The sequence below is a fragment of the Cucurbita pepo genome, chromosome 7 (genome assembly GCF_057944985.1).
Source record: "Cucurbita pepo subsp. pepo isolate OVF chromosome 7, ASM5794498v1, whole genome shotgun sequence".
Lineage (NCBI taxonomy): Eukaryota > Viridiplantae > Streptophyta > Magnoliopsida > Cucurbitales > Cucurbitaceae > Cucurbita > Cucurbita pepo.
Genome location: NC_141804.1, coordinates 3,486,478 through 3,501,674, shown reverse-complemented (window position 1 = coordinate 3,501,674; position 15,197 = coordinate 3,486,478). Strand labels below are relative to the sequence as shown.

The 15,197-nt window shown below is 35.7% G+C and overlaps 2 protein-coding genes across 4 annotated transcripts; one reads left to right on the top strand and one right to left on the bottom strand.

Annotated features, from left to right (window-relative positions):
• The first annotated feature begins 8,963 nt into the window (after window positions 1–8,963).
• Window positions 8,964–10,854, top strand: LOC111798093 (homeobox protein ATH1). The gene is made up of 4 exons (XM_023681056.2): window positions 8,964–9,797; window positions 9,883–10,238; window positions 10,311–10,371; window positions 10,454–10,854. Exons 1-4 carry the CDS (start codon window positions 8,979–8,981, stop codon window positions 10,559–10,561), a joined length of 1,344 nt encoding a protein of 447 aa, XP_023536824.2. The 5' UTR covers window positions 8,964–8,978; the 3' UTR covers window positions 10,562–10,854.
• A 49-nt stretch (window positions 10,855–10,903) lies between these two features.
• On the bottom strand, window positions 10,904–14,966 carry LOC111798096 (protein NDL2). Of its 3 annotated transcripts, none has more exons than XM_023681060.2 (11): window positions 14,712–14,966; window positions 13,972–14,071; window positions 13,131–13,228; window positions 12,792–12,880; window positions 12,563–12,623; window positions 12,364–12,450; window positions 12,211–12,288; window positions 11,903–11,959; window positions 11,713–11,768; window positions 11,473–11,608; window positions 10,904–11,391 (listed from the first exon to the last, which is right to left on the bottom strand). In XM_023681060.2, exons 1-11 carry the CDS (start codon window positions 14,769–14,771, stop codon window positions 11,170–11,172), a joined length of 1,044 nt encoding a protein of 347 aa, XP_023536828.2. In that variant the 5' UTR covers window positions 14,772–14,966; the 3' UTR covers window positions 10,904–11,169. The 3 variants fall into 3 exon arrangements, with proteins under 3 accessions (XP_023536828.2, XP_023536830.2, XP_023536829.2); XM_023681062.2 differs by lacking the exon at window positions 14,712–14,966 and adding an exon at window positions 14,530–14,695 and having other exon boundaries at window positions 13,968–14,071; XM_023681061.2 differs by lacking the exon at window positions 14,712–14,966 and adding an exon at window positions 14,530–14,694.
• Between the last annotated feature and the right edge of the window lie 231 nt (window positions 14,967–15,197).

Sequence of the window (15,197 nt, the reverse complement as noted above, 5' to 3'; positions counted from 1 at the left end):
TGTTTCCAAATGGATTTCAAACAGGAATGAGAGAGCTAGCTGAGCTTACTTGTTCTAACACAAGTTGTAAAAAGAAAACTAAATTATAAAATTTCGGGAGAGATATAATATATTCGAACAACAAACCTCCACATTGATGTGATATTATCTATTTTAAGCATAAGTTCTCGTGACTTTGCTTTTAGTTTCCTTAAAAAGTCGAGAGATAGTGTTAGATCCTAACAATTCTTAACAATATATATGTATAGAGATAAATTAGCATAACGGTACGTTACATGTACAAACGATTTTGCAATGCCTCCTATGTTAATACGATCGTGATATATTTTTTTTATTTATCGATTTGGACTTTCTGAATTTGGTTTATGTCTTTGTCCATCAAAACTACCAAAACTCGTGCTTAAATGCAAATTTTTTTTTTCTTGAAGTTGAAGATTTTGAATTTCTAATCCACGGTTTCGGATATAGGTGTTCATATGACCCAATAACTCAACCAACTCAGACGGTTGAGTTGGGTCAGATTTTGTTCTGGTTTAGATAGAGTTAATTTTTTAGAAAATAAAAAATTGGGTTTGGTTGACATTTTTTTTTTGCCTACCCGAAAATAGGGTTAGAACTAAACTCAATTCTAACTTTCTCTTGAAAAGATTAAGAATATTTAAGGCAGGTAATGATGTTAGTGATGTATTTTGACTTGTAAATATTTTATATTTGATATTCTAGTTATTAATATAACATGTACGGTGGATAAGTAGAATTTTTTAAAATAATTAAAAAAAAAAAAAAAACAATCGGACAACCCAACCCAAAAACATAGAATTGGGTTAGGTTGGGTTGCGAATTTTATTGGATTGCCGAGTCACCCACCTAACCAACATAAAATTTCAGGTTGATTCAAAAGATTTTTTGAATCCAACTCGTATATACCTGTACTTTTAGAGCTATTTCTTGTCCCGTCAAATTCATGAATAACCCCATTCGAGATTTTCCCATTACAAACGAAAATGTGAGATTCTACATTGGTTGGGGAAGAGAATGAAACACCCTTTATAAGGGTGTGAAACCTCTCCCTAGAAGACGTGCTTTAAAAACCTTGAGGGGAAGCTTGAAAGGTAAAGTCCAAAGAGGACAATATAGCGGTGTATTAGGGTCGTTACAAATGGTATCAGAGCTAGACACCGGGCAATGAGGAGGCTAATCCCCGAAGGGGTTAGACACGAGGTGTCGTGCCAGTAAGGACGTTGGGCCCTGAAGGGGGTGGATTTAGTGGAGGTCTCACATCGATTGGAGAATGGAACGAGTGCCAGCGAAGATGTTGGGCCCTGAAGGGGAGTGGATTGTGAGATCCCACCTCGGTTGGAGAGGAGAACGAAACATCCTTTATAAGGGCGTGGAAACCTCTCCTAGCAAACGCGTTTTAAAAACCTTGACGGGAAACCCGAGGGGGAAAGCTCAAAAAGACCCAAAAAATCCTTTATAAGGGTGTGGAAACCTCTGCCCAGCAAACGCGTTTTAAAAACCTTGACGGAAAACCCGAGGGGGAAAGCTCAAAAAGACCCGAAACATAGGGTGTGGAAACCTCTGTCCAGCAAACGCGTTTTAAAAACCTTGACGGAAAACCCGAGAGGGAAAGCTCAAAAAAGACCCGAAACATCCTTTATAAGGGTGTGAAAATCTCTCTCCAGCAAACGCGTTTTAAAAACCTTGACGGGAAACTCGAGAGGGAAAGCTCAAAAAGGACCCGAAACATCATTTATAAGTGTGTGGAAACCTCTCCACAGCAAATGCGTTTTAAAAACCTTAAGCTCGAAAAGGACCCAAAACATCCTTTACAAGGGTGTGGAAACTTCTCCCCAGCAAACGCATTTTAAAAATCTTGACGGGAAACCCGAAAGAGAACGCCCAAAAAGGACAGATTACGAGATAATTTTCTTGTGGATCAAGCATTGGGTAGGTGGAGGTAATTTCTTCACCCATATTTACAACTTTTTAACTCTTTTTTCCAACTTTTACACCAACAATCCTAAAAGATGCACCTTTTTTGTTTCTCTTTTCTAAAGCAGTTTGACTTAATCAATGGACTTTGCCTACCTGCACTCATCTTGTTTAATATTAAAAAACTAATTAATTAATTATTCTTTATTTCTTCTTTTTTTTTTTTTTAATTTTTATTCAGACCAAGTTGAGTGGATATCTTATTTATCAAAACTAAATTCTATATTTTAATTATCACACAATTTTTAAATAATTCTAAATTTGACTGCTAATTTTATTTCTATTTTTATTTTAAATTATAATAAATTATTAAGTTTTTTCTATTATTTGTCAAATGGCAAGCAAAGGAAGAGAAAGTTAACGTGACATCTTACCAAATGAAGAGTAAAATATTAAAGATTTTAAAGTATAATTTAATAATTATTAAATTAATTTCTTATATAACCCGTTTTTTTAGTGATTAATTAATTATAATTTACCATATCTATCATATTTTATATGAATTATAAGCTAATATTTTATATCCGTTTATTGCACTTGTAAAATAAATTGCACGCCAGAGTGATGCTTAGCACACGAACTCCGATGCTAAGTTAGGGGAGATTCTTTCTTCGTTGACATAACATAACTCATGTGTCACTAAGCTTTATTCAGCCATACACATTGTCCTTAAACTTGCATCTACTCTAAGTCTAGTCGTAAGAATCAATCTTATATTTAAGGTTATTAGTGTAATTTTGGACGGAACGTGGTTGTGGTTGATATATGAGAGTAATATTCAAGTACTAACCTAAAAAGTTTATAGTATATGGATATTCAATCCTATCCTAGTAACATTATTCATATGACCCACCAGCTTCTGCCTTGGTTCGTTCTCAAACCACATCTTACTGGGAGCGCTCTGATACCAATTGTAATGACCCATAACCAGGATTCAGAATCTATATTTGACACATGATGGTCTGGCATTTCCCTGCAACATAGTCACATTACCTACTTGTCGCTTCTTAAGCGTGAAAACTATCCCCAAAAACTAACACGAGTCCTTCCAATATATTTTATCCTCAATCCTCGCTTCTTAAGAGTGAAAACTATCTTCATAGACCAACACGGGTCCTTCCAGCATGTTTTGTTCTCACTCACATTCATCCTAGGAAAATTCCTAAGACGTCACCCAACGTGAGATTGCTCCAAGTAAAGCACCCATAACCATGAATTTTCTATGATTGAGTCACTGAAGAGGAAAGTGCACCTTGTTAGTATAGGTAGTGACTCAAGTTCTAAAATTAGCACTTAAAACAACAACTCATCTACCCCTCCTTTGTGGAGAGTGTTGAATTTCATCTACTGATATTATGTTCCTAACTCCGTGTTTCGTCAAAGTCTCCAAAATGATACGCATATTAAATCGGCTACAAAAGTCATTCTCACATCCATGCAAATCAAAAGACAATGTCTCACAAGCAGAAGTTTATAACTCATTCAAGATTAAGATCGAATCGCATATGATCATTCTGTGAAATATTAATCGTCTCAATTAACAGATCTATAAAGAGAGATCAAATATTTCATGAACTTCGGCTCGTTTGAGGGGTTTATTTAAGTCTTTGACCTCTAATTCATCATTGTAAATCATCGTTGAACTTTTAAGTTAAGCAAGTTGACCTGTCTAATTGGCCGCGACCTCCTCGACCTCCTCCTATTTGTCAAGGAGCTAGTTAGCCCCTCTCTGTAACATCGAGAACTTGCACCGATTTAGGCCGTTCCTTGGTAAAAAAAAAAAAAAAAAGAAATCGACTTTCATAATTAATATAAATTAGCCTTTTTTTAGGTTATAGTATTTATTTATTATTACTTAAAATTTAAGTGTTTTAATTTTTAATTTTTAACTTTTTTAAAAAAATGAAAATATTGTTAGGATGATTATTAAGTTTTCTTTTGTGCTAATATATTTGGAGAGTTTCTCTAAATTACTTTAATTTTGATTGCTTAGCCTTTTTCATATAAAAACAATGCTTACCTTGCACTCACCCCCTCTATAACCTATAGTGTGGATTTTAATTTTACTTTAAGAAATTTTACAATTTATTCACTTTTATTTTCAAAAATAAATAATAAAAAGTTATTTCTAACGACTTATCTTTCTCGATCCTACCGATTGCATACTCGTGAAATTGTTTTTTGCAACGATTTCTTGAACGAGCGTCTGTCTTAAGGTATAAATTGAAACACTTATTAAAATTTGAACGGAAAATTGAAACATTTGTCATGGTTCAGGCTGTAATTTGATAGAATTAAGAGTTTAAAGTAAAAATGTAATGACCCATGTCGAGGATTTAGAATTCAGATTTGGTATCGGATGGTTTCAGCATTCCCGTACATCCCTTCAATATGGTTACATTACTTACTCATTACATCTAAGGGTGAAGACTATTTCCACTAATCAACACGAGTTCTACTTTCATACTTTGTCTCAACCTATGCACAAGATTTGGAATTCGGATTGATGGCTCCAAGATTCTGCTAAATCTTTTGCGACATGGTTATGTTACTTATGCATTACTTGTTGGTACACCTAATAAGTTTTATTTTGTTTAAACTTTTCTTAGTCATCCTATATTTAGAATTACTCTCATTTGTATATGATCTCAGTTTATTAATAAAGTTAAATAAAAAAGTTCAAAAAATTATTACCGTCTATGGATGAAAACGGTCTATCTACACCTCATATATTATCTCCAAACTTTTTAATGTTACTTTTGAAAGTTTATGAATATTTTCGAAATGTAGTTCCAAACAGTAAGGATATTTTTTTTAACTTTCCAAAGTTTAAAGGTGTTTTTCAAGTTTTTAATTTTTTTTTTTTTTTTTTTTTTTTTTTTTTTAGAGTTTGGATAGTATTTTTGAAAAAAAAATATTAACGTTTTCGATCCAAAACCAATAAAAATTAAGAGTTTTTTTTTTTTTTTTTTTAGTTTAAGGATATTATTAAAAAAAATTTAAAAATTTGAAGGATATTTTTGGTTTATTAATTTAACCTTTTATTGGGCCGAAAAGCCCATCCGTTTAGAACCCTAAAAGGCTTGTGGGCCTTTTCGCAAGTGAATAATGGGCCGGATTAAACAACTGGGCTGTTGGCCTTAACCTGAAAAGTAGTAGTGCGTAATTGGGCTACACAACGTTGAGCGGAACCATAGCTGAGTGTCACTTTTGTAATTCAGATAAAAAGCAGGGGTGAAATTTGTATAATCATTTTAATATTTGGTTCTATTTTCTGTAATTTTTAATAACTAAGATCATTTTTATTTTAAATTGAAGATGAAGTTACTTACTACTCACTTTTAGAATAATTACAAATTAATTAGTATCCTTTAATTAAATTTTATTATTATTATTATTATTATATAATAAGAAATCAGGAAGCACCCGCAATGAAAGAGAAGACAGTTTAGCTGAATTGTCCAAACATGCAATCTCGCGTAGTCTCTAGGAAACGCACAATCGCTTCTGAGGTGAGATTTGAGTTTTGATTCAATGTGTTCTCCAACTTAATTCACTTTTGTTTATTGATGACTTGGCTTGATTTTTGACTCAGTAGGTTTGTCTTAAGGAAGTCTACAAGTCAAAGAAGGAATTGAACGCTAACTTAAGGAGACGGGTCATCTTTAGAGTAAAGTTTAGAAATTAGGTTTTCAAAATATTCCTCAACCAATTTCAATTTTAATGATTATTATGCAAAATTGAATCAAACTGAAAGTATGATTAGACACTCCTAATTAGTTTACTTTCCTATGTCCCAATCCATGATATGTGTACGTTGTTACATAGAAACAATTAAAGTTTCGTTAACTAACCCCTAATCGTGAAATCGACTCGACTGGTAAGAGTTTGTATAACATTTTCAGTAAATGGCTATGGAGACTATTAGGTGTTGGACTTTTGATCCTTAATGTCAAATTAATTCTTGATGATAACAAACTTATTCTTACAATTTCAACGCCTATTAAATCACTCAAATCAGGACTAAAAAGTAGAAAATACCTAACGTGATGATGTTATAAATTGTCATCGTGACCATGATATCTCAAATTTTGTAACCCTTTTAATTTTTTTTAAAATAAAACAATTACATATAACACTATTTGAAATTTTAAAATAAATAATAAATAAATTTAAACATATGAATATTATTATTTAAAAAAAAAAGGAAAGAAATTTAAATTTATGGCCGTGTCATTCAAAATTATGACCGTTGGTTACTAATATTATTGTTACTTTATATGCATGTATAAATTGTTTTTGTAAGAAAAATGTATATTTTATAAAATTAAAAATAAATTCAGTTAATTAAGTTAACCAAGAACGTAAAACTAGCTTAATTTCTAAAATTTTCATTAATTTAAATTCAGCCCAAATAAAGTTTAAATTTTGGAGTTTTTTTTTGACACTTCTAAATTATTTAGAAGTATCTAATAAGTCTTTAAATTTATAATTAAGTTAGCAAATTGCTTGATTATTTAGGAAAGACTATGGAACTAGAAGGCCATTGCTTGATTGGTCTTTGTGTCCTTTCAACTGAGCACCATGGGACCTCTCTCTGAATCAACCTTTCTCACCTTCTTCAATTCCACGAAATGGGTGCGGTTTTGGCTTGAATTTGGTCGCTTTAATCGTAGGGTCGAAACCCTTTTCTTCTTCGTCAAAATTGTTGGTTTTTGTGTTTCTGCTGCATTACAGAAAGATAAGTTAGCAATCACTCCTCTCTTTTAGCAGTACGGTTGTGTGAAAGCACATATGGGTCAGGAAAAAGAGCTACCAGACATTGCCAGATCTCTGTTTGGGTTTGCAGCCAAACCAAGCAAGTAGCAGCAGACCCCACGGTTCCAAGTTTCTTACAATGACCGATGTGGAAATCGTAAGAAATTCATTTATAGTTTACTCACTTCATGGGTCCAAGCACACAGTAACAATTGTCTCTTTGGACTTCCCTTAAAACGAGAGATGTTTCCATTCGTTCCCTTCTCCAACCAATGTAAGATCTCACAATATACTCCTTTGGGACCAGCATCCTCGCTTTGATACACTGCCCGATGTTTGGTTCTAATACCATTTGTAACCACACAAGTACACCCTCTTTGGACATTTCCTATCGGGCTTCCCTCAAAGTTTTTAGAACGCCTAAAGAAAAGTTTTCACACCCCTACTCCCCTGCCATAAATGCTCAAGTCCCTTTCCAACCAGTTGAGATCTGTAAGTTTGTTCTTTTTCTTTTTTTGTCATTGTGCTGTCAAAGAATTTGCTTCTGGAAATCATTCTCGAGCACTGAGTTACTTCATCATTCAACATGGAAGCTGAATGATAATTACACTCGAGTTTAATGAATGTATTGTCTTTTCTGGGAAACCGTACTCTGTTTAAGCACATTTTGTCCAGTAAACTCTTGCATTAAAGACTCATTGAAGAAGACCCTTCTCTTTCTTTCTTGGGTAATTAGTAAAACCAATGTACAAAGAGAGAGGTTTTGGCTCCTGAACCTGAAAAATGTTGCTTCACTTTGACAGAAATCGGATTTAGAGTCCAGAGGGACAATTGAGATGGTTAGAAATTAAACCCACTTACCAAAGCCTGCAGTGCAGAGTAGAAGGCAGAAGCCACTCTCTCAATAACAGCTAGATGGAAGAGTTGCGCCAGCATTGAGGTTGTAGTGTAGGTCCCCATTATTTCCTTAGTAGTTTCTGGTCATTGCTCCAGATTCCATTATAGCTACATGGTCAGAACTCAAAAGAAAATCAGAGAAAATATTTAGAAATGAGGGAAAAAGTGGGGTTGTATCACATCAGATCCAATGACAGAGCTCTGGATACAAGAAGCCATTGTAATGGAAAATGGATTCTTGATCCGAGAAATGAAGTCCATCGGATTGCATGGTTTCATCATATGGTTCGGATTCAAGCAGTCCATAAGAACCAAAACAAACAGATGGGGTGTTTGGGTTTGCTTGCATCATGATTTTCAGGCTCTTTTCTCTCTCTCTTTCTCCGAGACTATATCTGTTCAAAAGTACACTGGTGAAACAGTGAAGTTTCTCTCTTTTTTCACATTTGATTGCCGTAAGTTCTTAGTTGTTGTGTAATACTTTGTTCCTTTATTTACTCTTTGCTTCTTCTCATCACTTCTGTTTCCTTGTCCAGTATAGCTAAAAAGAAAGGGACTTTGTCCGAAAGAAACGGACTTTTCTGAAAAAAGGTACTGACAAGACCTGGCAGGAACAGAAGTTTCAACAGAGAGAATCCAGATATTTTGATTACGATGACTGCAGTGGATCAGAAAATAAGCGGTCGTGAGAAGGACAAAGGAGATGGCACAGAGAGGACATGGGCCATCAGCCTTAAACAAAGAGTGAGTGGTTCTCCAAACTTGCACCTTTTATGGAGAAACAAAAGCCAAGTTCTTTGAATCTTCTTCTCTTGCTTCTTTGGGATGTCTCTGATCTCCTGTGAGTCAAGAACCATAAAAGCATGTAAGCAGTGTAGCAGTCTTTTTGCGTTTAATACTTTGCAAGTTTGAAGTTCATTACTAAGCCATCACATCCATTACTTGCCTAGTGATTCAGAACCACGGTGCCCTTTTCAGAGGATTTGGTGGGGGCTTCCACTCTATAGTTTCACATCCTATTTTGGATGACAAAGATTAATCAAATGTAAGGTTGCTTTCTTTGTTCGAGTATGTTAACCTGAGCTGATGCTGGAGGATAAAGATGGGGAGTTTTCATCTACAATGCTTCATAGTTGGAGAGTGACTTGAGGAATGCTCTGGTGAATATGGCCAGTGCAAATTCTGTCATTGTAGGTGAGATTCTGCCTCTTAGCACTCCAATTGCAGCTGGATTTCCTATCCTTTTGACTCTGCGGGAATCTGGATGCCCTGCTACTGATGCAGATGATCATATAGTTGATCAATTGGGGTTCTTAGGCTCTTCTCCAATGTCCACTGCCCCGCAACGGAACGATTTGGGGGATGTTTCCGGAGGTTGTTTGAATTTCTCTGGTAATGCTGAGTTTCAAGATCAGCTAGCAGGAGCAATTCCTATTGCTTCTGTTTCTCCAGTGAATGCAAAAGATTCAGCATTTTCAACCCCTCAGTTCCAGCAATTAGGGACTTTTAGAACTCGCTTCGAACACAGTTCCTCTAATGCTTCGAACTCTTCATTTGCAAGTTCTCTAAACTGTGAAGGTGACGAGTCTCTATGTAATGCAAATAACGAGTGGGAAAACGGTCATTTTCGTTATAATCAGCCAATTGCTAGGGATAATCCAGTAAGATCAGATTTCCAGACCATTTCATCGATGGAGAACCTGGTTCAGAATGGCTGGATGCCATCCAACACTATGAACTCCAAGTTATGGAATGAGCTTTCTCTGAGTCTTGCCACATCCGAACCTGTGATCGTTGGAGGAACCAATTTCCTGGACCAGTATTCACAGTTGACTTTTCCTGGTGCTACTCAGCCTTGCTTGAACAACACAGAATTAGCCTGCAACTCCATGGATCTCTCTCTAAGTTACAATTATGGTAGTAGTCCTGTTCATCCCTCTCAAGCAATATCAGGATCAAGATATCTTTCCGTCATTCAGGACATACTTTCCCAAATTGCAAGCTATCCACTGGAAAGTTCAGATCAAGTTAGCCATTCATCAACCACAGTTGGATTTGTGCCATTCTCATCAAGTTCCCTGGAGACTCAATGGCCGAAACCATCTGGTGATGCCAAGAGATCCCATCTGTTGACTTTACAACAACTGGTAGGTACACTGAATTATAAATATAACTGCTAGTTTTCTGATTTTGGTCTTTATATTGTTCTTGAACAACTTGATAATGATTCAGATTGATGAGAGGTACACTCAATGCTTGGACGAGATTCATACTGTTACATCTGCATTTCATGCTGCCACCAATTTGGATCCTCGCTTGCATTCTCATTATACTTACCAGACAATCACTTCTGTGTATAAAAGCCTTAGGGAGAAGATTACTAATTGTATCCTTGCAATGGGAATGCATTCTAACACAGTCTGCACCAAGGAGAAGGAAAAGTCCTTCGAGACAACGTTCATTCGGAAGCAGTGGGCTCTCCAGCAGTTGAAAAGGAAAGATAATCAATTATGGAGGGCACAGAGAGGCTTGCCTGAAAACTCTGTCTCAGTTCTAAGGGCGTGGATGTTTCAGAACTTTCTCCATCCGTAAGATTCTGTGATAAATCTGGTTTACTTTGAATATGTTGAAGTAATCACTCAACTTTGGAGAATTTTCAGGTACCCCAAGGACACAGAGAAGCACTTACTTGCAGTAAAAAGTGGATTAACCAGAAATCAGGTTCTTGCTGCTTCAGGATATTCTGAGAACTTTCATACGAGTTTGTCACTGTTTCTGAGTTCTGCTATTTTAATCTGGGCAGGTATCTAATTGGTTTATCAATGCACGTGTCCGGTTGTGGAAACCGATGATCGAAGAAATGTATGCTGAAATGAGCAGAAGAAAATCCTTTCAAAATGATTTAGGATGATTCGAAAGAATTCGCCCGTCTGAGGTAGCATCAGCAGCGAGAAGATGTAGCTTGAACCTGTGAATGTGATGAGCTAGATTGAGTTATTATATGGAACGTGAATAGATTAGAAAACCCAACAATATACAATATGGATGGGGATTCAACTGTACCTTTTGTACCTTTTGGTTGTCTATTCGTTAACCACATCGAACATTCGATATATTCTTTTCGGTTATCAAAGAAAATGGACCTGAAGAATCTCTTTTGCTTCGCCTTCCTAGCTACATCATAGACGACTGATGAAATGCATTAGTTTAAGGGTGAAAGCAAAGAAGCAATCTATAAGGTGAAAAGGTGCACTTATGAATCTAAAAACACTTTATTAGTTCCTTAGAAATAAATTATTCTAGAATTTACAAATTAAAGAATGACATTCTGCTTTCTGCCTAGAAGTTTTCGCTATAAATTATCCTCTTTCTTCTTTATCTACACACCACACCCCTCATTCATGAACTGATGGATTGCCAAAGAAAAAGCAAAACACTGTCCAACTCTTCAAGTACATACAAACACAAAAGGCGATCTTTATTTTTCTTTTTCTTCTGACTCTTTTCATTGTCTGTCCTTCAGACTTCCAAGGAGATTCTTGTTTTTATTGGTTTCAACTTCAAGCCCATACTTTCTGGAGACAGAAGCTCTGGAGCAATGAAAGAAGGGCTCAAGGGGCTCCTTGGGCTAACACTGACGTGAGATGGCCTATACATGCCATATCCCATGAGAAAATACTCCATAGGTATCAACATTGCATCGGGCTGCTCCTCCGTCACCATTGACCCGCATGACTGAACCTGAAAATAGCTCATTTTAATTCACCTTAGTAAAAAGCTTGCTTTAAATCTCAAAAGAAAGAAGAAAAAAGTGCAACATACTTCGACAAGGGCACTGTTTCTTCTGTCTAGTTTTACAGTCATGTAAAGAGCCTCTGAATGAAACGGAGACCTGTCCCCAACAAATATCAATGAACGGCACTTAAGTTTTCGCAACCCTTCTGAAATGTCAGGTCTCCTGCATTACAGGAAAATGAAGTTCAGGCAGGAGGACCTTTGAAACAACAATTGACAAGCAAAAAATTCTTTAATGCATGAAAGAATTGGAGTTTGATGCATTACCCATTCATCGCTTCAAGAAACCTCCAGACGTTTGAACTTTGCCTCTCATCAAGCGACTGTTGACATAGAACGTGTATAATGTTTGATCAAACAAATGCTCAACTCTTAAAATCCGTCAAGTTTTCCAACTCTAACAATTGGCAGTTTGTAGTTGCTAAAAAACAAACGAGAAAAATGCTGGAGTACTCACTCTTCTGCATGCTTTAACTAAATCAGACTCTGGTACTTGAGAACAACCACGAGCCTCCTATAATCAGCAAAAACACCACCAATAAGTGCATGAATTTGTGTAACTATAGTTGGTTCATATTCAGGTTATATGGAGAAAAATGAACTCGAAAGTTTATAGTTAGTGTGTAACCTAAAATATGTGTTTTAAAAGCCTAGATTAGATATCTTAAGCTGTATAGAATTTAACAAACCCAAAGACTGGGTTAAGGAGAAACCAACATCCCAATGTAAAAACTGGTTTTTAAGCCCAAGCTATTTTACACCTACCTTACTGAAATACCGCTTTAGCAAAAACTCCTTCACTACCCCACACATGCCATAAAAATAAACCAAATTTGACATCACCTGCACATAGAAAAGTTCATTTACAAAAAGGTTCCAAGAAACCTGAAGATGATCGTAATAGTTCGGAAAAAAAACCTTGTTACACAACCATTCTGTCCAACAGGGTGCTGTGCATATGGGAGAGATCAATATCAAACCATGAACACGATGAATGTGCTTCATCTGCCACCAACAAATCAAATCAGTACAAGAAAAAAAAAATTCCAAGAGGACTTGAAAAACAATATATAAAAAAAAGGTAACCACATGCATGGTGAACAAGGAGACAGCTTACAGCAAAGAGAGTAAGGATGTATGCTCCAGCAGTAACCCCCATACACATTACAGCACTCAGCCTGGGAGAAAGAAAAGAAGAGCAAGTCATCAGATTTGTGCATATTAATTTCAAATAGATCTAACGTATAAAACAAATAAAGCCTCCAAGAGTCAGACGAGTGGGATTCTTCACCAATTAACTCTTGGTTATACTAAATTGAAACTAGCCAAAAGGACAATTGAATTACTCAAAATAGTTAAGAACTTCAGCAATTTGATCTGCCAAGTCATCTGCAGAAAGTACAGGATCATCGGGGCAAATCGCAGCAGCTCCTAACTGCAATAACTCTTGAACAAGGATCCAATATGAGAAGAATTCATGTGGAAGTAAAAATTAACGTACTTGTTGGAAAGTTCAGTGGTATTGAAGCAACACAATTTTTTAAATAATAGGTTATTTTCTACATAGCATAGATAAAAGGGTACTCATTTATTGAGTGAGTTACTTTTTGATCCATGCAATGTAAAAATTAACCTATTATATATAAAATTTCGTAGAGATATCAGACCATGCCATTTATACAAACCTCATGTCCAGGAGGGCTGATATGATATATGCAAAAGTTGTGAAGCAATAACGAACACGTTTCTGGACAAAACATTAATCCTTGGAAGCAGAACATATCTGATGAATAATGAAATGTAACTTGTTTAAACATTGTTAAATGACCAGGACAAATCAAAGAGACATACTAAAATTTCCCAACAGGACATCAAATTCAAAAGTATTAAGCCATAGGTCATTTCATTTCTTTCAACCCAATAGTAAATTTATGAAGCTTTCGATCTCCGATAGCTATGGTCTCATTTAAGAACTCTTTTTTTCTCCATTTTCAAAGATTGAACTGGTCTATTCCAATTTCATATACACGTCAGTTTGTAGTCTAAAATAATTTTGAAAACCTCAGCCGGTTGTTAAGAATTATATAAATATATAGAGCGATCTCGATAGCCACTATTAGAAGACAAAAAACACATGTGTGTGAAAAAAATAATTCTTAAAAACTAAACCAAAAATACATCGTAGATGTTAGTAGTAGCCAATATGACCAATTCCAAAATTTTCAGCACATAAAATTTAGAATAAAAAAGCATGCAACTGAAGTAATGAAAACTAACTATTTCAAAACAGCAAGGACAAAGTTCAAAAACTCCATAATTTTTTGGATATGACATTAAAATCAATCTTACATGACTTGAAACAAAAACGATCCATCAATTTTCTTTTCTTTTCTTGATGACTGGAAATTCCCTACAGCTTAGAACTTCTTTGATTCGGGTAAAAATGAACATACAACTTGCAGTGAGCTAGCTCAATATACACATTAAAGCCTATAACAATTTACGCCACACATTCAACATACTCACGATTTAGAGCTAAATCAGGATAAGTGATTAGAGCTGGTTTGTCCTGGTCTCCAATCACAGTGACAGAAACAGCACCAGAACAAGTTTTCACAAGATACTCCTGCCAAAAAAATATCAAAACATATTAATTTTTAGACGTAATCATCTGAAGTAGAGTGAAGAAAAGAATGCAATAGCTATTGGTGAGTATGCATTCAAAATGAAATATTTTGGTAAAGAATGACAGCAAACGCCTTCAAAAATGAGAATTGAAGTACCTAAAAAAGCTGGCAAGTATTAGAACCATATATGAACTACCTTAAAAAGGGGATTACAAAAGCTTAACGCAAACAACATATAGATTAAACGAGAGAAACATATGGGATAGTTGCTTCCCATAAAGAAACTTTGCCTAATTGAATTCAAAATGCATTTCTAAACAAGTAAATAGCAACCTCCATCCAATTCTGGTATGAACACCATAATGAAAACTCCCAGCCGCAGGGATTCCAAAGACCATTGAATTTAGAAAACAAAGAAAGCAACACCATGAAATTAAAATCGAATGTAACCATTAACCTGACACGATCGTTACTTTAACGAATTCGTACAAAACATCAAGAATCCATGTTTCAAGATCTTCCTTCCTCATCTCCAACCAAAACAAAAATTTCTCAGCAAGCAAACAAAGAACGATGTTCAAATCCATCTAATCAAATCATTAAACACACATTCGTAAAAGAGACACGAAATGCAGATACCTTTCCACCAGAAGAAATCGACTCCATATCCACCGACATTGAGTCACTCGAATCCCCCATTCCCCCCTCACACTCTCTCAATCTCTCTCTAATACTTCTTCCCCACTCAATACTCAGAACACTTCTTCTTCTAGCTTTTATACACCACCAAATCTCTTCAACAAATTCCCCCCAGAACTATTTCAACTCGTCGTATCGAATCGTCCGAGTCTAAACGAGTCACCGACGCCGCGTTCCCCTTCATCGCACATCGACAGAAACCTCACGAGCGCCCTGTAACGAACACACTCAAACCCAATCCCATGGTTAGTTTAACCATAGTTAGGAGACCGACATTCAGCCTAAATGACTAAAATACCCACAGTTTCCTTTGACAGCGACCTCCTCTATTACCACACGGAGAGGGCGATTTCCGTCTATTCACGTTTGATTTTTCTTTTTTTTCTTTTAAAAATTATTAATAATAAAGAGTGAAATGGTAAGTAG